This window comes from Neopelma chrysocephalum, unplaced genomic scaffold, assembly GCF_003984885.1.
Source record: "Neopelma chrysocephalum unplaced genomic scaffold, ASM398488v2 Primary Assembly neopelma1_25, whole genome shotgun sequence".
Taxonomy (NCBI): Eukaryota; Metazoa; Chordata; class Aves; order Passeriformes; family Pipridae; genus Neopelma; species Neopelma chrysocephalum.
In genome coordinates this window covers 26,693,117-26,718,071 of record NW_020897694.1, presented here as the reverse complement: position 1 = coordinate 26,718,071, position 24,955 = coordinate 26,693,117, and the positions used below count along the sequence as shown (strand labels likewise).

At 39.2% G+C, this 24,955-nt stretch overlaps 1 protein-coding gene across 1 annotated transcript in view; it reads right to left on the bottom strand.

Annotated features, from left to right (window-relative positions):
• PCCA (propionyl-CoA carboxylase subunit alpha) overlaps positions 1-24,916 on the bottom strand; it is a 281,091-nt gene extending 256,175 nt beyond the window's left edge. Inside the window, exons 1-5 of the mRNA XM_027675186.1 lie at positions 24,786-24,916; positions 24,661-24,676; positions 17,579-17,656; positions 14,348-14,395; positions 14,184-14,252 (exon numbers count right to left, since the gene is read on the bottom strand). Of these exons, the coding sequence (XP_027530987.1) occupies positions 14,184-14,252; positions 14,348-14,395; positions 17,579-17,656; positions 24,661-24,676; positions 24,786-24,916 (342 nt within the window). The remainder of the gene's footprint in view (positions 1-14,183; positions 14,253-14,347; positions 14,396-17,578; positions 17,657-24,660; positions 24,677-24,785) is intronic.
• Positions 24,917-24,955: the final 39 nt, after the last annotated feature.

Genomic DNA, 24,955 nt, shown 5'->3' with positions numbered 1-24,955 from the left:
GTCGATAAGTGCCAGGCTGCTGACAGGTTCTCTGTCAACCCCCGACATCTAGTCTAAAAATGCTCACAGATTTCTTACTCTCAAATCTGTGACCCACACCCCTCACCTCTTTGGCTTATCAAACATACCTTACCAGCCTTATCTATCATGCTAAGTACAATAGACAAGTGATTCTACAACAACTCGGCCCAGAAAGGTTAAACACCATATGCTCGGCCAACAGAACTTGAAGCGTTTTCCCCTTAAGAACCAAAGAGTCTGCAAATAAAACATAACCTATTTGGTCTAGCACATCAAGCAGGGCAAAACTACGAGCAGAAACAGAGAACCTTTTCCCACTGAATGCAACCTCAGTGCTTTCCTTCCCAGCTTTAGAATAGGGCTGCTAGGGTAGTTCACAGAGGCGGAGCACTTACAAGAGAAAGGAAACAAGCAACTCAGACTACAAAGTATCACTCCAAACAAGCTTCAAAGTTACAAAATTTTAGAAATGTCATTCAATTATGAAATTCATATATATGTGTGTTTTCATTTTAACTTAAAAGCAAGCAGCCACCTTCATCCCAGGCTAACACCTCCAGTTTCTTAAAGAGCATATGATCTGACTATTTGCACTGTGAGAAGTCACTGTTGGCTTAACTGTGTGAAGGCATACAACAGAAATTTCTTCTGTAGAAAGAATACTGGTGCAGAGAATACACAGGCAGGCATGCCTGCCTGTAAAATGAATTTTTGAAAGTTAACATGTTAGCTTTACTCACAGAAATATGTAGGCAGAAAATTATAATAGTGATTGTATGCTTTAGTTCAGCTGATGGAAATAAATGACACACCAGCAGTTGAAGACTTTCTTAAAAGGGCATATCTTCAAATCAAAAACTTTATTTAAATTTCTTTATGTTAGAGCTATAACAACTGCTTTACAAAAAAAAAAATCTTAACACAGTGGTGCCACTTCTTGAATCTCAGTAGCCTAATTAAAATAAATTAGCTTTCAGAACTAATTGACAGAAAAAAACCCATATTTATTTTTGTTAGCTAAATTGGAAAAGAATTCCCCATAGAAAGCACAAAAAAAACTGGCACGGAAACAAACTTTAATATCAGACAAATACAGAGATGGACACATTAAGATATAGAAACCTACACCTTTCTCTTAAGTTATTGAAGTTAACTTGCAGTAGAATTGCAGTACTTCCTCTAAAGGAAAAAAGAAAAAAGTACATGGGAAACCGCTGTCAGCAAGTGTCACTACTGCAGAATTCACAGTCTATAAGTTTATCTACCAATTTTGAGCTCCACAGATACTGAACAGGAAGCACATGACAAAACTTCAGGCTCAATTCAACCCATATTCAAGAATGGTACTAAAAACTCTTCAAAACATTCAGCAAGTAGAAATTAAATACAAATTGTACTTCAACAGTAACTGTATCACAAGTAAAATAAAATCATATTTACTATTCAAATTCAGGTTATTATCCAAAAAACCCCAATCATTCATACATCTAAAATCCCACATTAGTTAAAACTTTGCATTTACAGAGAACAGTAACGTATTTAAGGTAGCAAAAGACCCTCTACATACTTTTCTTTTAGCAAATAAAAGCTAACATTGATCTAAAAACATGAAAGAACATTAAAATGACAAAATACAATAGCAAAATCCATATTAGTACTATGGTTGTGTAAAAATAAAGCTTTGAATTCATCATTTAATTACTGCATAAAGAATCACCAACTGCTGAATTTATCAAGTATTACACACAGTATTAAAAAAAGTCTTCTCAAACCAAAAGTACAAGTGGTGTTACAGTGGTTGCCACAGTTCTCCAAAATTTTGCTATGTTTAGCAAGGCAAACAACACAAGCAAACAAACAAATAGTTAAGTTTCAATCTACCTAAAAGTTAGGAGAGCAAGCAAAGTAGAGAAGAAACAAAAGAACAGCAATGGGTTTTCAAATCCCAGCAGGTGGTCACTCCGGCAGACAGTGAAGCTTACCAAACCCAACCATTCTACATTTCATTCTCCTTTATAGAAAGGAAGGTTCACAAACCCAGGATTTGGTTTTATCAGGCAATAGCACTCAGTACCCTTCCCCTCCCACATACGAAAGGTTTTCGGCTGCTGACAGCAGTACTAAGTCATCCACACTCAAAGGCGCTTGGGATCATTTCTCACAGCATAAGTAAGTGACCAAAGAAAATGCCAACAGGCAGGTCAAGCCAGGCAGGCTTCCAGGACCAAGCTTTCACTGCACCAGGCAGCCAACCTGCCAAGGTCCTAATGCTACAGAAGTGTCACAGTACCTAAAACTTGTTATCACAGTTGGGTGATAACAGTTTGGGTTTTTTGTTTTGTTTGGGGGTTTTTTGTTGTTGTGGTGGTGGTTTCTGTTTGTGTTTTTTTTTTTTTTGCTGCTCTCTCCCACCCACCCCACCCCCTGCTTTTTTTTTAAAGCTTTTTTTTCCTGTTAGTCTACAACACATTCCAAGTACCAGCTTCTCACCTCCACAGAGCACAAACATTAGCCAGGCAATACCATCACCTTCATTGTACTCGGGAAAAGCCTTTACAGAAAAAAAAAAATCTGAAACATCAGGCTCAGCAAATTAAGTTTTTCTTGGGTTCAGGAGCACTTCTAGGGGATTGGCAGTTCCAATACTTAACTAGCAGCATCCAGAAGAGCTAGTTAAGAGCAACAGCTGTGCATGTTGGAACAAAACCATCACTTGAAAGTAGAAGTGAAGAGCTTTGAAACAGCTAAAGCATCACATGCAAAATTGAAACACATTAAGCACAAGAACAGCAAAATTATGTAAGAAAGTGTCTTAAACATGAGCTATTATTAAACTTCCTGGACATTATTCTCAAAATTTTACACTCAACTTTTAGTAAGAGACAAGTAGAGACTTATATGTACTTTCATTATTCCCTTTTTATACCTTCTCAGAATCACATCAGTACTTCGATAATTGCATATGCCAATGAAAATCTTCACTGAAAAAAGCTTCTCCAAAGCTGAACTTGATAGTTCTGCCATGGGTGAAAAGAAATTTAAAAAAACATCCCCCAGGTTAAAAAAAAAAAAAAAAATCCGCACAAACAGGTCATACTTCCATAACCATCTAAATTTTCTGTGAAGAGGCATTCCTTTTCTCATCAAATATGATGCAATAAGTGGTCAAAGAGATAGCTTCCTTCTTTCATGTTGCATAACCAAGGACTATTGACTAATCATGTATTTGCCCATTTGACAACAGAATACAAATGGGCTTAGTCTGTTTACTTGAGTTCTCTCCCACCTTGTGAGCTTTTAAAAAAAGCAACAAAGTGAACAATAATTGAGGTTGGATGGGACCTCTAAAGAGCTGATCAAATTTTTCTATCACTTAGTAGTTTACCTAAGTTGACTACCTCACAAATTCAGCTACTAAGATACTACAGAACACCAGTAAGAGTCCTGGTAAAGCCACAGTAATTGATATCTACTGCTCTTTTGGAGCAGGTCACATCAAAGATGGCCACCAGATTAGCCAGGCACAATAAACTCACATTGACTGCTCTCAGTCATTCTCATACTTCATGAGAACAAGACACAGTCTCCAAAAAAATTCACACCATGTTTTTTTCCAATTACTTCCTGTAGTTCTCTGGATCAAAGAAACAGTTATCTCCTTCCAGTCATCAGGACGCTCTGACAATACTGACATTTCAAAGATGGGAGAGAACAGTCTCACAATGAAATCAGCTCATTCCTTCAATTCAGATGCATGCCATCCCTCCCACAGACTTTTCTATGTCCCAATTCACTTACATAATCCCATTTGATCTTTTCCTACTGTGAACAGGGCTACACTTTTGCCTGACACTGCAATCAGGCTCATGGACCTAGGAGGCCAAGGAGTGGACCTTCCCAGTACAAGCCAAAGCAAATTAAGTACTGAGAATCTCAGACTTCTCCATACCCTTTGCCATTATCAGGTCACTTTGCTCAATGAGCCCTCATTTTCCTTTCCTTTGCAAAAACTTCCTGTCGCCCCTTCACATCCTTCAATATGTAGTCAACACCAGCAGAGCTTTGGCTTCCTTAATTATGCCCCTGCACACTCTGGGTAACTCAGCTCTGCCTTCATCTACTCTATATTCACTTTCTGCATTTGAACTCTGCCCAGGTTCTTGTGCTTGTAAAAGATTACCCTTGAGGATCAACAAGCTCTCTTGGGCCACTCTGACTTACAAAGCAGTCTTCAATAAGATCCTGGCAAGCAAACCCTTGGCTCAGGCAAAAAAACCCCGGACTTCTGAAGTCCATGATTGTGATTCTGCTGTTTGTCTTGCTCCTCTCGGAAAACTAAACCTCATCATTTCAGAGTGGTCCCATGGCTTCACATCCTTGATCACTTCTTTCCTTTTTCTAACAGGTCCAGCACAGCATCTCCTCTGGTTAACTCAATCATTTGTGTCAAGAAACCACTCTTCACACAGTCCAGAAGACTCCTCAACTGCTTTCACTCTGTCTTTCCAGCAAGTATCAGGATGACTAAAACCCCACATGTGTACTAATGTCTTGGAATCACAAGGTTTCCTTCAGTTTTCTAGAGCTGGCTTGATCTGCTTCTTATTCTTGATCAGATCTATGGCATTCACCACAACATGGCCTAGTGGCAGAAGTCACAGCCTCCCCTGTACTGAAGTTCTCTATCCTCCACTCATTCAGCACAGTCTCTTGAAAAGCTCTTGGCTCTGCAGCTTCTCTGCAAAGAGCCCGTCAGTCTGTTTTGCCCTTCCTGATCCTGCAAGTCAACTCATCTGCTCCCTGCAGCTCCTTCACCTGCAACTCAGCATTTGGACCAGAGCACAGCTCACAAGGGAACTCAGCACCTAGTCTCAACCTCAAATGCCTGGCAGAAACACCAGGCATTTGCTAAAGCCCAAGACATGAAAAATCACAGCCCTGCTTTTTCCATGTACTTTTAAATATCAACTTACGACTGCTGGAGAGATTTATGATTAACACATGTTCAGCTACTCAAAGACGCTCTTCTTCTACTCTTACAATATGGTACCATAAGGAATTAATGAGGGCATGGAACAACTTTTGCAGGGAGTATCATAAGAACGCAGTCCCCAAATTTAACTATGATTATTTTCAAAGCAACCCTTGAAAACATAGCATTGATACCATCCAAGAACAGACAAATAACTATTAAAAAGTCTTAAGAGTTACCCACAGATTTTTATATATCCATGTTAGTGAAAAATAAGACAAAACCAAAAGCATTCCCAAGTCCATACCAAAACATATAGATTTTAATTAATTAGCCATTAGACATTCATGTGAGCAAACTTAAAACCAGCCTTTTAACATCTTTCAGGATCTCCACAGTTCAGTATGATGATAGAGCATTAGAAAGAAGTAGTCCAAATAACAAGCAGTTTCACACAAGCAGTACCACTTTGTGTGGGACCACATGACAAACAAAGCCACTCAACAGGAGAAATCTGGCTATTGTTGCTGTTCTCAAGAGACAACCACTGCCAAGGTAAATAAAGATATAACCCCGTAATAACTGTACTAAGGTGGGTCACCTGATTTTCGAGAAAGCGCCTATAACATACTTAGATAAGAATCTGCCAAAAAGTGCCAACTAACAAGAGCTGGAAGATCACCTGGTGACACCTGTTTTTATGCACCAACACACACCAAGATGCACCAACTGCACTTCACTGTACTGATGGCTGTATGCTGTAAGAGAGCTATGGGACAAAATTATAATCCAATATTACAAAGAAATTGTACAGTCAAAGGGATACAAAACAAATTTATGATTTCTCAAAAGGCTTTCTCTGACAGGCACTAGTCTAGGCTAAGATTTCTGTATTATTGCAAAAAAAGGGTCTTTGAAGATGAAAGGAAGAGTACATCACATCTTTAGTCAGGCAGTTCAGACTACTTATGTGGAAGAAAGAATGTAAAGAACCGGTTTTTTTCCTCTGCTCCCCCCTTCCAAAGCACTATGACTCACTGCCCCCAACACATATCATCAGTGTCACTCTGAATCTATAGCTGCTTCTCAGATTAATTCATAATGCTTCAGGATACTACACACTGAATAAAACATATGAAAACAAAATTACAAGAGATCAACCTTACAGACATGCTTGTGGAACAGTGATGTTCCCTTACTACAAAAAGCAAACAAGGGAGATGAGGTGCTGTCGCAAGTTTGTCAACAGCAAAGCTCACATTAAAAACAGTTTCACTTTCACAACTGTCAGCACCCTACTTTACAAGGCCAGTAACATCACAGGTCAACAGGTGAGCCGACATTAAACATCAGCTACAAAGAGACTGCAAGAATTCATATAACACTATATATCAAATTGAAGTCCAGGAATGAAACTCAGAGCACTGCCCAATTAGCACAGCAAGACAGAGACAGAAACCAAGAGGTACTGTACCTAAACCTAATACATGCATCTCTATAAATCCAAGTTACCACTCAGTACAGCTACTACCTTGCACCAACTATTCCAACACTGACTACCATTCTTCCTCTATAACAAACAAGATACATAAGGGTTTAGGGTGGTTGGTTTCAAACAACTATAAAAGGATGTTAGTTGATACCTATAGATAATTCAGTGGTAATAAAAAGGGTATCTCAAACACATCCTTTTTACAGTGTTACCTTGTTGAAAGTAAACAAGTGACAGATGCTTTTTGTGAACAAGTAGAAGAATATAACCTAAAACCACAATATCCATAAAAGTGACATATGCATCTATACCTTATACCTTGCAAACTGCACCTTCATTTCCTTGAGTTTTTCCATCTTTCAGGCCTTTCATAAGCAAGTCAGTTCCTTGTTTAACACTGCTCCCTAGAAAAAAAGTACCAGGATCCCATCCACAGAATCACAGACTCCACAATACCCTAGCAGCTAACAATCAAAGAAAGTATCTGGCTTTAAATACCCTGCTTCTTACAAGGATCTTTTAAGATGGCTCTGCTTCCGAATCCAGTTTTCACATAGTGTGAATCTGTATCTTGGATATCTATTTCCTTCCCCGTTCCCTTTTCCCCACATCCCGCACTGGTGGGATGTGTGAGGGGACTAACTCAAAACACTAAATCTACAATGCCTCTCAAAAGGTTAATCAGGTATTCTCCCTTTTCCCAACCATGTGTCCTGATGCCCTTATCTTTAGCATTCATTAACCTATGCAAAGAGTCACATCAGCCTGCTGATACACATTTCTTTCTTTTCTTTTCCCCACTGTTCTCCTAGAGACAAGCAGCCCGGATCCACTTAACAAAAGGCTGCACAAGTAGTACAAAAGTGTACAAAAGATAGGAAAGTAAGAAGGGGAGAGAACTACTTTTAGTCAGCACAGTCTTACCTGAGTTGGAAAAAGTCATTTTCTAAGTACTTGTGAATGTTATTCATAAAAAACCTGCCTCATCAAGTCTATCTCTGTCTAGAAGTGATCATTATAGTAAAGGGAAATTCAGCCCAGGGCCTGCTCACCAGTATTTACACCCACACAGACAAGAAAAGAGATAGTATTACCCAACAGTATTGCTCATTAATAGTGCCTGAAAACAGATCATCCGTGAATAACCACAACCACAGCTGATAACAAACATCACAGCTGGGACAATATAAACCACGGGAACAGCAGATGTGAATCTGCACGATGAAATATTTGCTGCTGAGGACATGTTTGCAGGATGAAGTTAGGAAAGAGAGAGAACACTCTCAATGCCTCAAAGGAGGAATCATCCAAGGGACCTTCTGTTCTGTCTCCAATAGAGTGAGACAGAAACCATGCTGCTGCAGTGCCTCTCTTACAGAGCAACTATCTTTTGGTATAACTATCTTTTTTTGGTCAACTCACAATGTTTAATTGCATTAAAATTACTATATACAGCACTTTCCACCACCACCCCTAGAAAGGTCTATAGTTCAGCACAAGCAAAACAGACTTCAATAGTGCTCCTTATAGCCAATGAAAAATTGATTATTTCCTCATCAACAGCACCCTCCGCAAACCCACTCAGTTTCAAAGCAATGATACACTTTTAAAAAAGAAAAAGCAGACTGTACTTGGCAGGCAAGATACAATTCTCACACTCCTTCCACAGAGATATTTCCCCTCCTGGGATGACCATCACCTGCATTTCTCATGCTTTACAAAACTGTTCAGTAGTTCACTCAATAAAGCAGAGACAGGATAGCAACATCATCTCTGCCACATCTGGTGAAGAAATAAGCAACATGCTGTCTTGCTTTTGAAACAAGAGGCAAATACTTTGAAGGAAGAGGAGAACAGCAACTGCAAACCTGACCCTAATGTTTCCTCGGTGTGATCTGGCACATTCCTGTTCTGACACCTTGCAAACAACAACACGTATGAAGAATGAATTTCTCCAGACAGTACATGGAGGCAGAGTCCATTCTCTACACTCTTCGCAGTAGCCTGGGAATCGTGTATTTCAAAATGGCATTTAAAAATTAGTTTCCTTTTCATATAGGTACTCAAACAGATCTCTTCAAGTTATCTGAGTACAAACCCCTGAAGTGCCATTGGGATACAATGAGTTGTCAAAATTACCAAATTTCTAGTTTTGTAGCAGGTGATGGAAGAAAGCTTTGCACATTTTAAAGATGTAAACAGAAAAAAAACAAGTAAATGAGAGTCTGGACAAATGTTAAGACCTCTAAGTTAGTGACAAGTAAATGAAACTCCTCAGTTTTGGATAAACTTCCACTTTTCAAACTAATTAAACTTTTTAGATTAAAACTTAAATGCCAAATTCCTCTCCAATATTTATTTTTGCCACCTAGATTTCTTAAGAACAAAAGAACTTGACAGCATCCCATTAAGCTATAGGGAAGTCTTCAGAAAAATTCTAAGTTTCTACTGCTTCAGCAAAAAGCTCATCTTGCTCACCCAAATTCATTCAGCTCAAAACAGACTTGGTAGAGAAGCTTACATTCTTCTTCAGCTTTGCAACTTTCTTAAATGAGATTTTCCCCCAACTTCCTTTTGAAAAACTACCTCAGACTCCAAGCTTAAAAAAAAGAAATAAAGTCAGGAAAGGAATACAGATCTTCCATTTCTAGTTAATTTGATTTTTTTCAATTTTCTGACACTGAAAAAGACTACAGTTTTGGGAGAAGAGCTCAATTCTGTGCAATTACCTTTACACCAATAAAAGCATTTGCATTACTTTTGTTTTTGTATTATCTAGCAGAACAAGATTCAGAACAGGCAATTTAATACAATAACACCTGAAGTCTTAAGTGACTGACTGAAAAAAACCTTATATGAAAGAAGCATAACTAACTGCCCACTACTCCGTTAAGTTTTAGTAGTTTACATTACTTTCCCATGGGATTTTTTCAGTCATTTATAGTTCATTGCTTCATATGGCTATAGAATCCCTGCTGTGTTAAAAAATGCCAAGTAAAATTATATCTCATTCACTGCTTTATGCTATACCTTCTTTTGTTCAGATCCAATTAGTGAAAGCCTGTTCTTCATTTATCATACTTTTAGCTGATTACATTAGGCATTACAATAGTTCTCTAGCTTTCCTTGACAATGTTTGCACCATCAGTGTTACATTTATGGTTGAGGAGGTTCTTTCATCTTAACCCTCTATTCCAATCAGTTCAGGGGGAAAGAGTACATACGATTACTCTTGTTCAGCTGAAACTTCTTTGCTTGTTTTCTCATATCAAAAATAATTCCACCAGATGTTTTAATTAAAAAAATAATCCAAATTCTATTGGTCCTTCCCCACTTCCACCTATCTAAGTGTAAAGAATGTTTTGAAAGTTGAACACTGAAGTTAAAAAAACAAAACCCAGCATTTTGAACAGTATACAACTTTTTTCCTCTGCTTTCCCCAGAATAACAGATGTAATAAAAAAGTATTTGCCAGGATTTTCAAGACCCTAAAAGCATCCATTATGACCTACTTTTTTTCAAAACATTCAGTACCACGTGAGCAACTGTATGCTCCATGGGGGTCTCAGCAGCCATTTTGTCAGGTTATTTTCCCCAACCACCACAATTATTTTTACGTCAGGACAATTGTTAAAGCAGCAGCTTCTCTTTCACAGCACAACTAACTTTAGACGTAACTTTTTTTCCCAGTTCACACACCCTCTCACCTCCACAAAGATAAATGCAATTCAACCCCATTTAATACCATTTCCAGTTATGTGTAATTTTGCATTAATACAGATGCATCCAGAAGTCTCTGAAGTCACCCATCTCCTTTTAAGTTTTGTTAATGTTCTCTTCACTAGCACTGTAAAAATTTTAATCCATAAAAATTTTTCAGATCTTTGGCCATTTTTTAAATTAAGAGCACAAGCAGTGTATTTTGTTCCTTGTATTTCCTCTCTTCAGATAAGCTTTATTTGGCTCTTGGCAGGTTGTTCAATTTTTGCCACATTCCCAGTTTATAACAGTCCTCTCTGCTGCTTCCTTCTCATAATGGTAAAGTTTTAATTCCTTGAAATGAAAATTCCTTTATGCTCTGATAGTCTAGTGACCAGTTTTATCTATTAATGATAAGTATGTCAAAATTAATATTGCTGTAACAGCATACTCAACACATTTGCCCTGGTGCTCTACAGAAACTAAGTCTAAAGACTAAGAGAAATTTGTTTCATGGAACGTTTATATGTATTTCAGCTATTCCCACCACCTCTATTCAGTACCATAAACTCCACAAAGATTTCAGATAATTTTAAAATTTTTTAAAAACGAAAGAAAAGTTGAATATTCAACCAAAAAAACACACCAAAATGAAGCTCTAGGATAAGATTACTCACTAGCGAGTCTTACACTACCTGCATTCAAAGACGATTATTTTAAGACTGTATACCATTCCTATTCCAAACAGCAATGAAAATGCCTGCTTGAGTCATTTATGCATATCACTGGATAGGGAATAAATTAGAAGCTATTACTAAAGATATCACCGAATTGCTAGAAACCTCGGGACAGTTTTCTTTCTCCCCTTAAATATTTAGTGAGCGCACTGAAGGAATTCTGCCTCATTACAATTTCAGTTGTTTTCAACCAATATGACAGAAAGTCAGAGAGAAGGAACAGACTGGATTGCCCTCTTTTACAGTTGTTTTTGTAACAATGAATTCATATTAAGAGTATCAGGCTACCCATTTTTCAGCAAGTAGCTATAGAGATGATGTAGTCTATATAGCTACAGGTAATGTAATAAGGGGCCATTACTACATCTCAAAAGGTTACTCCACATTCTAAACAGAAAATTTATCTACTCAAATTAGTGCTATTTCTAAACACATTAATAAAAAAATTATTTTTGTAAACCATCCCTACCTGCTTTAGTCACCTAAAACCATATGCCACTGGATGGACAAATAAATGCCTTGACGTTTATTTCTGCCTTTGGTTCAATGACCATTATCATCAGGGTAGCTACCTATCATATTTGATGTCTTTGCAATACAAGTCATGAAGGAGTGAGAGATGCTCTGTCAAGCACAAAATCAAAAGAATATTAACAACTCTTGCAGCATCCCACCACTAAACAAACAGGTTTCTCCTAGCTCCTTGAGGACAGAGGTTCCTTTGGCAGGTTGCATCATCTTCCAGGTTTGATTTCAGAGCGTTTGGAATATCACTGACTGGTACAACCAAGAAGGTAGCTGTTGATGGAACCTGAACACAATTATGGGCAATTATGGTTGGTTACTTTATGGTAAGTAACAGAGTCAAAGAATTCAGCCTCTGGGCTCATCTATCAAGATCATCCAAACTGGCAATCACACACATCACTGCAACGGGCCACGCCATCCCCACAATGAATAACTGGAGGTATCCAAGTCATTAAGACAGGCAACATCAGATAAACTATTTCCAGTGCAAGCATGCAAGGTAGTGATTAAAGGATGTATGGTAGACAAAAACAATGTGTATAATTAGACCAAAAAACTAGCTTAGACTTAATACCACTTCCTTATTTTAAACATACAGAAGAGTATTTCAAGTAGCCTGCATCTCATTTTCTTTAAATACTTGGAGCTTCAATGCACACAGCTACTGCTTAACCTTGCACAGATCAGTTTGATCAGTTTTTAAGTAGGGATCTAAAGAGCTAAGCAAACACTATGTCACCCTTACAGTATTTGTTAGTCTCGTCTCTTGTTCGTGAACTCAGAATGTCAGCATCCCATTTAACACACTTAATGTTATCTTTATGAATTGCCATAAGTATATTTATGCATTTCTGAGATACCATCTTGGATTTCCTTTCTCTCGTGAACTATTACAAATTAAAGATCCTATTTGTCTTTTAAAGCTAAGACAGCACTGTAGATCAAAGCAGCATAGACACATTTTCAAATTCCTCTTTGTAATGCACTATTTGTACTCCCTTCCCTAAGGTCATAAGTTATACTTTTTCATGTCATTCTTACTCCCTCATTATGTTCTTCAATCTTTGTTTTTACTTACTGCTTTCAGATTTTTTTCATGGTCTCCAGATCGTAGAGTCCACACAATAAACAGACACACTGGAGAGAAGATCAATTCATTTTCTCAAGTCTATTGTGGACCGGTGAAAGAACATGTTTTCTTTTTTTAAACAGTTTTTTAAGTCTATTTTCAGGATGAATTCACGCCAGTGAACAAGGCTATGCAGGGCTGCTAAACAGTCAATCCATTCATCCTAACAGCAGATACCATATATATAAGATGTAATTCAAGTATCCATCAGCATGCTTCGGTTTTACTAGAGGAATCATAGGTCATACAGAGTAGTTTGTATTCATATTCACATAACCCTTGGTTTCCAAAAGAAATAGAATTTATCATGATGTCTGACATCTCCCCATTAAGAATTTCATTTCAGTCCTTTGAGCACCCACAGGCTACTACACTCTACCAGTTACGGCTACCAGTTGAAATCCAGACCAAGTATACTTTCCATTCACCTCAAAGAAAAGAATTACTTGGCATAAAAATCCTTCAGTAGAGCATTCCAGAAAGTCCCATTTCAGTCCCTTGCTCTATCTACAGCCTATTCATATGAACTGAGCTGGTCATGTAGTATTAGAACCACAAAGGAACTCTGACAAAAACACTGTCAAAGCCCAAAACTCCCAACAGTTCTCACCTTTCACTTGACTCTGAAAACACCTAAGTTCTAACTACTTTCAGATTTCATCAACCATGCTTCAGTTTTTCCAAAGTTGAGTAACTCAACATCTATATTCACAAGTCCTGTCCTGCATACAATACACATTTTTTCCCTGATATCTTGTCTGAGTGACTTCTTTTATTAAATCATAACAGGGTTTTCATTCCCTTCCAGATTTCAACAAACTATCCTGGAACATGGGATTATCCCTAGCCATTTCTCCTGTAGCAGTTCTACTGCAGTAGAGTGTGTTCTCTCTAGTCAACAAGGATACGCAAGTATGACTACACTTGCTGTTATATCACAAAAGAAATTATCCCCCTATTCTTGCCATGAATGACTTCAATTATTTCTAAAATAGAGACTACAAAGACCTAAAAATGGGCAAGTAGCTAGACAAGTACCTTACTTGTCAGGAAAGTCATTTTACCACCTTCCTGCCACGCTGTTGAATATTCAAGGCACCTCAATATCCGAATCAAATGGAACAGCTCCAGTAGGCCTGTTCAGTACACCTGGTGGGAGAGGGCATTTCTCTGGGAAGTGGGAAGCAATGAGTTAGATTTACCAGGCACAGGAAAAATTTATACTAAGCTCTACACCATCTCCTAAGATCCATTTTTCATTGCCTTCTTTGTGTACATTAGCAAAACATAACTTAAGTGTCGCTGCCACTCACACTAGGTGTACATATCTATGTGCAGCTGTATCCAGCTTAATCCACACAAAGAGGAAGGTAACATTTACACAAGCAAAACACAGAAGAGTTCACAGAAAAGATATGCTAAATACTTGTCTAATTCTCCCTCCAACTTGGTATCTCCACTCCATTCAAGCACATAAAGAAAAAGGACATATAGAAAGAATTGCCAATATGCTTACCACAATAATCAACAAGCCTGTATAACAGCTGCAAGTCTTGCTGAATTACTAAGAACCCCATTTACCATTTGAATTCAAGTAATACTTACAGCATTGGCATCAACATCACTGTGTATGGCAACTGTTTTAATCCCCATCTTCTTACACGTTTTGATGACCTACCATATAAGAAGTGACAATTATCAATATTCAAAATACCAATAACGTAAGAATTAACTACAAAAAAAGAAAAATTAAAAGACTACATACTTACTCGGCATGCAATCTCTCCTCTGTTGGCAATAAGGAGTTTTTCAAAAGTCTGAAGGGAAAAGAACAATAAGAATCTTGAGATATGAACAGAACACAAGTTTTTCTCCCTCCAGAAACATGTATTCTTTTCTCCTCCACTTCCACTAAAACCATGGTTTATCCATGAGGTTGTAATTCTGAGATCACCTACTTTTAAAAGAGTTCTGCTGATCTAACAGTGATGATATAACAAACAGTATGCTTTACTAGATCTACCTAGCACACACACAGGTTCAGAAGAAAAAGGTTTTGACTATTCACACCAGTATTCTTTGGCTCTCCTTACCAGGCACTGTGCAGAAACTAGAACCCTACAGCAGCAGCTCTAGGAACCAGTCAAGTCCAGGGAAGAGGTGCAAGCAGGTATGCTGCCTGGCATCAGCACAGGTACATACTGGCACTATGCAGATACAGTGCTGATAGGTACAGTGGTCAGTGCCCCAACCAGTATAGATGACCTGGAATACAATACTCATCTGTTATGGGAGAACTTTAAAAGACATTCCAATCATAAGGAAGAGAGCCTTCTCTCTACCTAGGGCACGTGAGGGTAAAAGACCAACACTTCCACGCTGTCCAGGCACTCCTGCTGAGTTATACCAGCTAGCCCCTACTTGTATCTGAGCCTCAGGTGAGGAACCTGGCAAAATCCTTCATTGCCATCATGACACTGTTACACACTCAATACTAAGTAGCAACCACAGTGCAACAGAACAGCAAATCAAACTTAGTACACCGCTGACATGCACTGTCACCTTTCGCACTGGAGTGCACTTAGTGCTTCAATACTTCTGTCATGGCTGTAAGAAGGGGATAACAAGCTGTCAGAAGTCAGTAAGCCTCAAACCCCAGGCAAAACCTTCCCATTAAGAAAAGAGTGGTGCAAGAGCATAGCTGCTCAGCATAAAAATCTCTTTGCTGGGAGTAAAAATTATTCTTGTCACAGGCCTTGCTACTAAATATTCACAGGTGCAGTTTGATATTGCTTTGTTGTAAATACAGACTGTCACTGAAAGGGACGGTCCTGTTTTACACACTTATCCCCACTGCTTTCCATGCACCAGACCTAGCAGGGATCCAGCTCCAGGACAGGGCATCAGTTTAACACAGTAACCTAACTGTCTTACTCTGTTTCCCGTGCTCTAAATAGAAACAGGACAGGGAACCAGCAGGACCTCTCCCGTTCAGGGGCAGCCTGCAATCATACCACATCAGGTTGATCCAACTATACCCTAAGACATTCGACAGCTATTCTCCCCCCTCTGCACCAAACAGCTGGTTTTCGTATGGACTTGGGGGAAAGAAGTATTGCCACTGCAACAATCAAACTGTTTGTTAGCCTCACAGTCATTAGGTAATTTGGGGAGGGGAAGACAGGTGTTGGAGGAGAGGAAGGAACACCACAAAACCCGAACAGGAAGTGCTACCGACAGACTAAAATATATACTGTTTGTTCCCCTACTCCAAACAAACTCAAGGTGCCCTTGACCAAATTTACTTTTTCAAAGTCAGGGCTGAGCTGACATCACATGACCAGTTTAAAAATACTACCACATGATAACACCATAAAGAAATTAAGGGACAAGAAACCCTCCAGGTAAGAGCTGCGCAGCAAGCTTCTACAGCAAATTCAGTCAGATCTGCTGAATAACACTGCCTAGGACACAGGCACATCACACTCAAAAGATGATCTTAAACGCTCTTAACCAAGCTCAATTAATTATCAGTGGTACAAATACTTTAAGAACACCACAGGAGCCAGTAATTTGTTTGGAGAGTTTTTTTTAGCTGGGGATCTGATCTAAAAAAGATACCAATTGTTCCTGAATCTAAATTTCAACATTATAGGTACCTAAAGATTTTTAGGCATACAGACTTGAGGGGGAATTAAAAAAATACTTCCAAATACTTGGCATTGAAAAGTTTAATGAATCGAATACTCCATTCAACTTAGTTCTTGGTACGTAAAAGTTGTTTTATTAATCAGCTGTGGTCACAGTGCAAGACAAGGCTTTCAGTATCAAGATGTTAAGAATATTTGACGTTCATTTTAATTTTCCAATTCTGCAATAAAGGCACCGAGAGACTGGTCTCTCAGTCCTGCTGTTAGAGGCTAGTCTCAAGTCCAGCACAATAAGAAAAAATTAAAAACCACACACTGCTTTGAAGTAATATTTTTTTATGTCATTTCCACTAATTAGCTTGAAAAGGTTTCAGATGAAAGTTTCATCATTACAAAAACATTAGAAGGGGTAGTGAATGAGAAAAGCAGAAAAGAGCTTAAACCATCTGTAGTAGCCACTGGTTGAAACAACAGCTCCTCTCTGAGAGAAACCAAATACCCAATTACATTGTCTAAACATAACTATGCATTTAGAAAAAGGAGACCTGATTAAGCAAGGACTTTAAAGAAAAAATAAATTTTCTGAAGAAATCTGTAAAGCCACACTGTTTTTCCCTGTTTCATAGTACTATTTTGCTCATGGTTAATTGCTTCTACACTGGTATATAAGGGTTTCTACACCAGTAGAATATCAGTCCTGAATTGCTATCATCTTTGGCCTTGAATACTAGTGTACCATCAGTCACATTCTTTTTCCCAGTGCGTTACTTCGTAGGCCATGCCAAGACAATCTTCCATAAGGAAAGTTTTTCTTGGCCATAACTGTAAATTGAGACTGCTACTGCACAAGACCCAAGATGAGGATTTGCTATTCTCTGCAGGTCTTAAAGGCCCATCTTTATCCAAGCTCTGAAGTTCCCACCCTCACGCCAGATCATCTAACAATCACGCTGCCACTCTTACATACTTCTGTTTCCACAAAAAGCTTTTGGCTAGTCTGGCTCCCAGATGTTTTAACAGGCCCATTACCACCCACAACTATGCAAAACATAAACAGTTCTTTCATAATAATAACATGTTCAGGCCAGTATGCAACTTTTCCAAGCTCACAATCACTTATTCAACCTTTTGGTATACACTTGAAGTAGTATCCAATCTTGACAAGCATCCTGCAAAAGTAACTTCCCTTTTGGTTTAAAAAAAGGGAAGAAAAACATGCTATTAAACCAGTGACGAGTTATACCAGGAGAACTACCACTGTTAGTAGCAGCACCAGGGAGAGGATAGCTTAAACCAACTGCCAGTAGTACAGTAAAATGTCAAAGAGAAAACATGCACCATACTACTTACCTTTTCATTTGGATCATACACAGATGAATACAGTTTATGTGAAGTTATAAGGCACCATCTCGAACACAGCGTTTCACACTACAGAAGAAAGAGGGAGTTAAACTATTTTCTCCTGTTACCGTATGCCATCAAAAACATTTCACACACTGACATCTTGAGGAAACTTCCATATCCCTTTCACTCTCTCATCAAGTGGATGAAAGCTCATACAGAACTGCCCTTCCCCAAGCACACACCCACAAACAGTAACCAGAAACAATTCAGAAATTCTAAATATGAAGTCATTAGCTTAGGTATAAGCAGAGCCACACTTGATCACCCACTTGGAATCAAAAAGACTGCAAAAAGCCTTAACACTAAATATTGTCTAGCAGGAAGCATGAAACAGTAGTCACTGGCAACTGCCAGAACTCAGAATCTGTCAATTCTGTCTGAAAGGACTGTTTCCAAGAGCTGCAGAAATCTAAGTAGTAAAAAGTAAAGGCACTCCTGTGAGAAAGTTCTCCTGTATTTTTGGGGAAAAAAATATGAATATGGACTACATTAGAAGACCAAAAAATAAGGAACCATATGTTCGTATAAAGAGGTTAATGAGAGAATTCACTTGCACCTTCCACAACGGTAGTGAACTTAAGATAATTGAAAAATTGTTAAAATTTCAAGTTTCCTGAAAGCTTATACTGATTTGGAAGTAACAGTGGCTGGCAGTAACTGGAATGAGAACACTCCCTACACAGCCCTCTGGCCTGATCAAGTTTGAAAATAATTCTCATGTTGCATCACAGAAAGCAGAAAACAGCCTAGGATTGAGAAGGCCATCACATTTGTAATGCAGTTGTTACTATAATCTTATAAAGGAAAAAAAAATATTTCAATAAAAGTACTGTAATACGGAACTAAAGGAAGCTTTAGAGCATACCATCTCATGCCAGCTCCAACCAAACCTCATGAGCAGAAAGCTACTATAGTTTCACAAACCATTTAGGTGCCATTCACTAGTGGCAGACACAGCAGACATTGTTCCCAGATAATCCAGCTGTGTTTAATTCTTCCAGAATGATTCATGTATATTAATTATTCTGAAACTAGAAAAAGTCAATTGAAAGCAATTGTTTCACCCTGTTTCACATGCTGGGCTCTTTCCCCTTCACTTTTTTTGTTTCGCTGGGGGTTTTTTGCTTCTTTTATTTTTCTCACTTTACTCCTCAAAAATAAAATCCAGGACAAACTGAAATGCGAATCATTTGATACACCAGAATCAAAACAACCAGAGGTTGGGTTTTTTAGGGTTGGTTTGTTTGTCTGTTTTTTTCAGAGATATATTACTCTTATCTGAGGATGTAACAGTACAAGCCTTTTCAGGCATTAAAGGGATGCAGTTAAGTACAGAATTCTGGCAGCTGCAATCACACCTACCAGTTGGTCCTTATTGCAAGTTTACAGAGCGACTGTAACATCTTCAGTGACTGTATTCTGCTCTAGACACTGTCAGAGGGAAGAGGAAGGATAGCTACAGCAGTAGCAGCAGAGTACACTCTCCTGCTCCAGAGTACACAGAGTCAAGCAGATTGAGTTCCTCTCCTCTGAAACACTATTGACAGAAGTGCTTGAGGGACAGCAAATAGTCTACAGAAGGTCATACAGGACACACACAAAAAGTCTCCACCGAGTTAATATTATTCATTGGAGAAAGTGCTTGTTAAGGGTCAGTGAGGTTAATCTAAATACTTGCAGTTAGCAGGGGAAAAGGGGACAACCAAGCAAGGGAGAAAAAGCTTCTGAACTTTCTTGTAAACACCTTTTATAAAAAACTGGTTTTGAATGCTTACGAGAAACCAGAAGAGCTATGCACAGATGGAGACTGGAAGAAAAGGCTGTGATGGGAAAAATCAGTTAGTATTAAGCTGTAGAATCTTAGCCATCTTGAAAAAAGCCTTGTTCAAACTTTTTATACAGAAACAGTAAAGTCACCAAGCAATTAAAAAAAAATGGAAAAACTTTAAAAAACACTCAACTCTGCTTTTACACTACAGAATTGGACAGATTTCACATAAAAATCTTGTAATAGCCTAACCTAATTACGTACCTATGTTTAAAAATTTAACTGCCGCCTCTCTCACACGCACATACGCAAATTACTTAAAAAAACAGATTCAGCCCTGAATCAGATATATGTGGGGTAACTTCCTAAAACAAATCAAGCACATTGCTCAGCTCGGGAAGTTCCAACTCTAATTCACAGTTTTGGAAAGAAGAGGTTCTGTATGTACCTGTACCAATATACACTAAGGTTTAAGAGCTTGCTTAATCTAGAATCCACTTCGAGAAAAGTCTCTTTAGAGGTCTGCTCCCAGACACTACGAGCAATTGAATAATTACTTAAAAATAAACAAGCATATTGTAAATAATGCACATCTAAGGCCACAAAGGAACATCGCTAAATTGCCATCTCCAAATCCACAGCTATTCAGGTGTCATCACCTACTCCATGTTCCAAAGTTCCTGCCACAGGGTAGGTTCATTAAAAGCTATACTGAAAACCCCAAAGAACTCTCAAACCACTAACCCAGCAAAACCAATCTAACTCTCAACATATATCCTTAATTCGTTGCCTCCACAAAACCACACACGCCCTAGGTATTATACCCTACTCAGAAATTTCCTCAGAATACTGCAAAGAGAGCTCAGCTTGATCTAGTGACTTTTTTGTATCCTGCAAAACTAGGAGAGGGCAGTAGAGTCATTGGGTATAACCTATTTTTGTCATTACTTGTTACTTCAATTTGATAAAACTTTTGACTCTTGAAAGCCCAAGAATCCAAACATTCAACTCTGGACTTCTGCATTTGGCTTGGAGTTTCCCACCTCTAATGAATCTTCAGAAAATGGTGTTAGCACTGTATTTTAGAAAAGCATCTTGCTTTATCTATTAATGGTGCAATAGCCAAACTGAGCTGAAAGCTGAACAGCTGTAACAGCTATAGAATAACTTCATATAAAAAAATTCAAACTACACAGTAACTTGTAGAACAGTATGCCCATCGCACACTGCCACTTTGAGACCTCAGAGAGAACCTGCCTCCCCTCAGGGACCCAGTGCAGCCCTAGGAAACCTCCTCAGGTGGTTTAAGGATACAGCGTACAACAGCAAAATAGATAATTAACTTGTTTTTTAGATATGGTTTACCCATGTGTTTTTAAAGGTTTACATGCCCTCATTGAGGAAGGAAATTTCCTCACCATACTGGTCAGCTTGTAAATAACTCATTGATACTGAGCTTTACAGGCAGAAAAAGATCTCAGTGTTGAAAAAGAGGTACAGAATTCCAGATTTCAGGCAGGAAAAGCATCATATATCAACATGTGCTCTAAGAAGTCTAGTATGGGAAGGAATGTATATTTTAGAATTACTAGAAAATACAGTAAGCAATACCCAATAGTAACAGCCAAACTAGCACATCTATTTTCATTAGACTTAAATTCGACTTTCTTCCATTAAGATTTTTGCCCCTCCATTTTCAGAGATTCAGGTTTCAGATACTATGAGAATAACCCCCTTATCTTCATGATGTATCTACTCATAGCCATCAGTATTCATGAGTAGTTATAAACATGAAGACAATGGGGTTTTTTTCACATTTTGATTATACAGCAAATGTTCCCAAATCTTTTTTATTTCAACTCATTTGACATTGTAACTCCCTGTCTATGGAACTCATACTGATAGAGTATGTATAAAGCACATAGGAAGCAGGCACCTTCAGGTGGCTGCAAGACTTTTAATTCATAAGACAGAAAACGCAGCTTCCTAGTACAGTATTGTACAAATCTTGTAAATGGTAAAGCAAACATAATGCTTCTGTTCTTTTCTCTAAGGAAGCGCTTTCCTTTCCTTTGTACTCCCAGAGTCTTGAAAAGCCAAGCACTTGTAACTGTAAGCAGATCCCCCTGAAGCTAACTGCAAACGCAGATGTAGGTTCTGTAAAGTATGTTGCACTGCACATAAGAGTTCTTTCCCTCTGACCAGGTTTGAGAAACACTCATACTTCTAAGAACAGAAAATCTGGTTTTCATATTTGCCAACACAGCACACAAACTACAAACAAGGAAACACTCATCCATCTAAAGCTGTTTTTTTAAGCTCAGTCATTCCTATACCCATGCAGCTTCTCCTCTGTGCCAGTCCCTGAAGTTCATATAGTCACACAGTGAACCAGACATGGGAATACAACCACTTGAGAAGATATTCACAAGGAGTGGGGAAAAATATGTTCTCAGGCAGACTTTAGTCCAGCTTATCTGAGATATTTACACAGCAGTGCTGGCACAAGTTGGAGGGAGACAGGAGCTCAAAAGGAGCAGCCTGTGATCAAGACCTAGCAGCTGCAGAAAGTTGGAACAGTTTCTCATGCAGCAGCTTAAACAGCTCCAGGAAGGCTAGCTAGCACCTGTGAAACAGATCATGGCAATGTAACAATCAATCCAAGTTTGGGGCAGGCAAAATAATTAAAGCACAAAGTGTTTCAGAATAAGAGTGCAATTTTTTACTCAGTGTAGACTTTAATGATCTCAACTTTTAGTCCTTTCAGAATTAATTTTTGCCCACAGTACATGGCACAGCATGCTTTCCCTACAAATTCCAAAAAGCTACTCCCGGAAGCAGGAAGAAAACTAGAAATCTCTACCTGCATTATGCTTTGATAGTGCTTGTCAGTACTAAAATCCGTAGTTTACATACTAGAAACAATCACTGAACTCCAGAAGTCTATGGCTACATTCATCTCCCCAGATTGGTGACCATGTGAACTCCCTTCCCTAATGACAAATGATACCAATCTTGCATCCCATCAGCCTGATGCTTCTGTTCTCAAACAAGGGGGAAAATTTTTCCCTGGAATAACAGCATGCTAAAAATAATATCAGAAGAGAGCAAGGAGCTCCTACTGTACAGATAACTTCCATGACTTAAAAACGCTGGGTGCACAGATGGCAGAGAAACTTTCCATACATTTAGTTCAGTGATTAGAAAACTGATCTACACTGATGAAATCTATATCAGCAGTTTACCCTTGAATTCATGAAGTATTTATCACTTTGTTCTACATTATTTTAAACCTTTTGAGTCTGACAGCTCTCTCAAAAGAGTTTCACAACTGAAATATCAAAAGCCATCTCTCATCCTCATTCAGTAACTACAGACTTCTTTCAACATCAGATTTTCTCCCAGCTCCAGAAGTGCAAAGCACTCAAAATGAAATTTTGGTTATATTCTAAACAGAACCAGTTCTGCATAAAACTTAAACAGAAGTGACAGGCACTAAATTAGAAACACTGCAAAGAATCAAATCCACAACTCAGTGGTTTTTTGCACCAATCTCCTGTGGTCCTTTATCGATTATCACATGAAAGTAGCAAAGGAAGTTAAGGACATCTCATTAGTTACTAGCTGTTGCAAAAATTTTAAGAGCTCCTAGCACACTAAAGTTTGAAGACATCAATTATATTATTTGTCTGTCACCACAACATTAGAGAATCTATGAAAGCAATTTCCATGCAAATTTGTTTTATCAGATGTTTCCCAATATACTGTTGTCTTGACGCTGACTTTCACACAGATATTAAGGGTTAGAAATCACTTCAGTTACATAAGTCACAATACTACTAGGCAGCTAAAAAAACACTTTATTTCACAAAGGTGCCGTTAATGTAACATTTCCATTCTACTTACACTGGTGCAGCCAGACCACGCCCTTGAGATGCCACATAGAAGGAGACAAAGTAGGCCTTTTTCAGGGAGGCTCCAAAGGACTGACACCAAAGTTTTAGGACTATTTAGTAGGAACAGCAGAAGCGTTCCACATCTGTATATACACACACTTAAGGCTACCAAAAATAAAGTCTTCAAATAGGACAAGCCCTCTGTTAATTTCAAGTCATCATCTCCAATTAAACAACTTTTTTGCTTTTCAAGAAAACAAGTTTACTTATGTATATTTCCTAAGGAAAAATACTTGCATAAAGCACATGCTGTTTTCCTCTTTAATCCCTTCTGAAAATGCCCTGCCCACATAAACCACCTCTTTTACATGATCCCTAAAGACATGTGGTGAGTTCTTTACAGTCCTGTTAGGAGGGAACATTTCTAGACAGAAACCTATCCTATACCACACCCCCAGGGGTACACTGGGGAAAACATTTTCTGCAAGTCACTCCTTTCTTCTCCACTGGAACCTGAAGACGTTCACACAAATTTTCCTTTTCAGGAAAAAAAATAATTCTTCCTATTGTAAACAATTAGAGATATTTTGCACTCTTCCCATAATGAAACTAGTTGTAGTGTCATTCAACTGTTACACAACAGTATGTGTTAATGCTGCTTGTTCTTATCTAAAATAATCTTCTTTAAACACAATCTGTAGAAGTAACAGATGAAAATAAAGCAACTGCCTCAGCGAAAGCACCCTAAGTATCTGGGGTAAATGGGTGGGTGAGGAGAGAAGAGATAACAGTTCCACGAAGCTTTCTCTATTAGCCAAGATTTTCCAACTAAAAATAGCACAAAACTACCCTCTACCCCAGAGCTTTGATAAGCTCTCGTTTAACAGAGGGAGAGGGCAGAAGGAAACTGGAATCACAGAATGACAGGATCAACTGGGTTGCAAAAGATGTCCGAGATCATCGAGTCCAACGTGTGCCCGAACACCACCATGAACTAGACCATGACACTGAGTGCCACGTCCAGTCTTTTCTTAAACACCTCCAGGGACGGTGACTCCACCACCCCGAAGCATCAAAAACCTGTGCAGCAACATAAAATTAACTAAAAAAAATAAAAATAACTAAACCGCCACGGTCTCCTGGCAACACGCCGATTGTTTACACCAAAGAACAATCTCTTGGATGCTGGCAGCCCTCAGGCACAGAAACCAGAAGGCAGCTCTTACAGCTGCCCGACACCGCCGGCATCCGCAGGCACCCCCGGTCGCTCCCCACCGCCCACCCGGGGCCGCAGGGGCAACACCCCCCACGCACCCCCCGGTACCGCCGCGGCCGCAAGGCCCCGGACACAGAGCTCCCCTCACCCAGCCGGGGGTTCCCGCCCGTCACACGGGGACGCTCCTCGGGGGGGGCCGACATCCAACTTCCCTCTTTCCCCCCGCGCACAGGGAACAGTCCCCGCCCGGCGAGCCCATTCGACTCCATCTACGGGGACCCTCCGCCGCCCCGAAGCGCGGCCCCGCAGCTCAGTGCCCGCTCCCAGGCCGGCCCCTCGGCGCCGCTCACCCCCGGCCGCCCCCGCCGGCCGCCCCAGCGCAGCAGCACCGCCGCCGCCGCCATGTCCGCGCGCGGCCGCCGCTGCCCGGACGCCCTTTCACC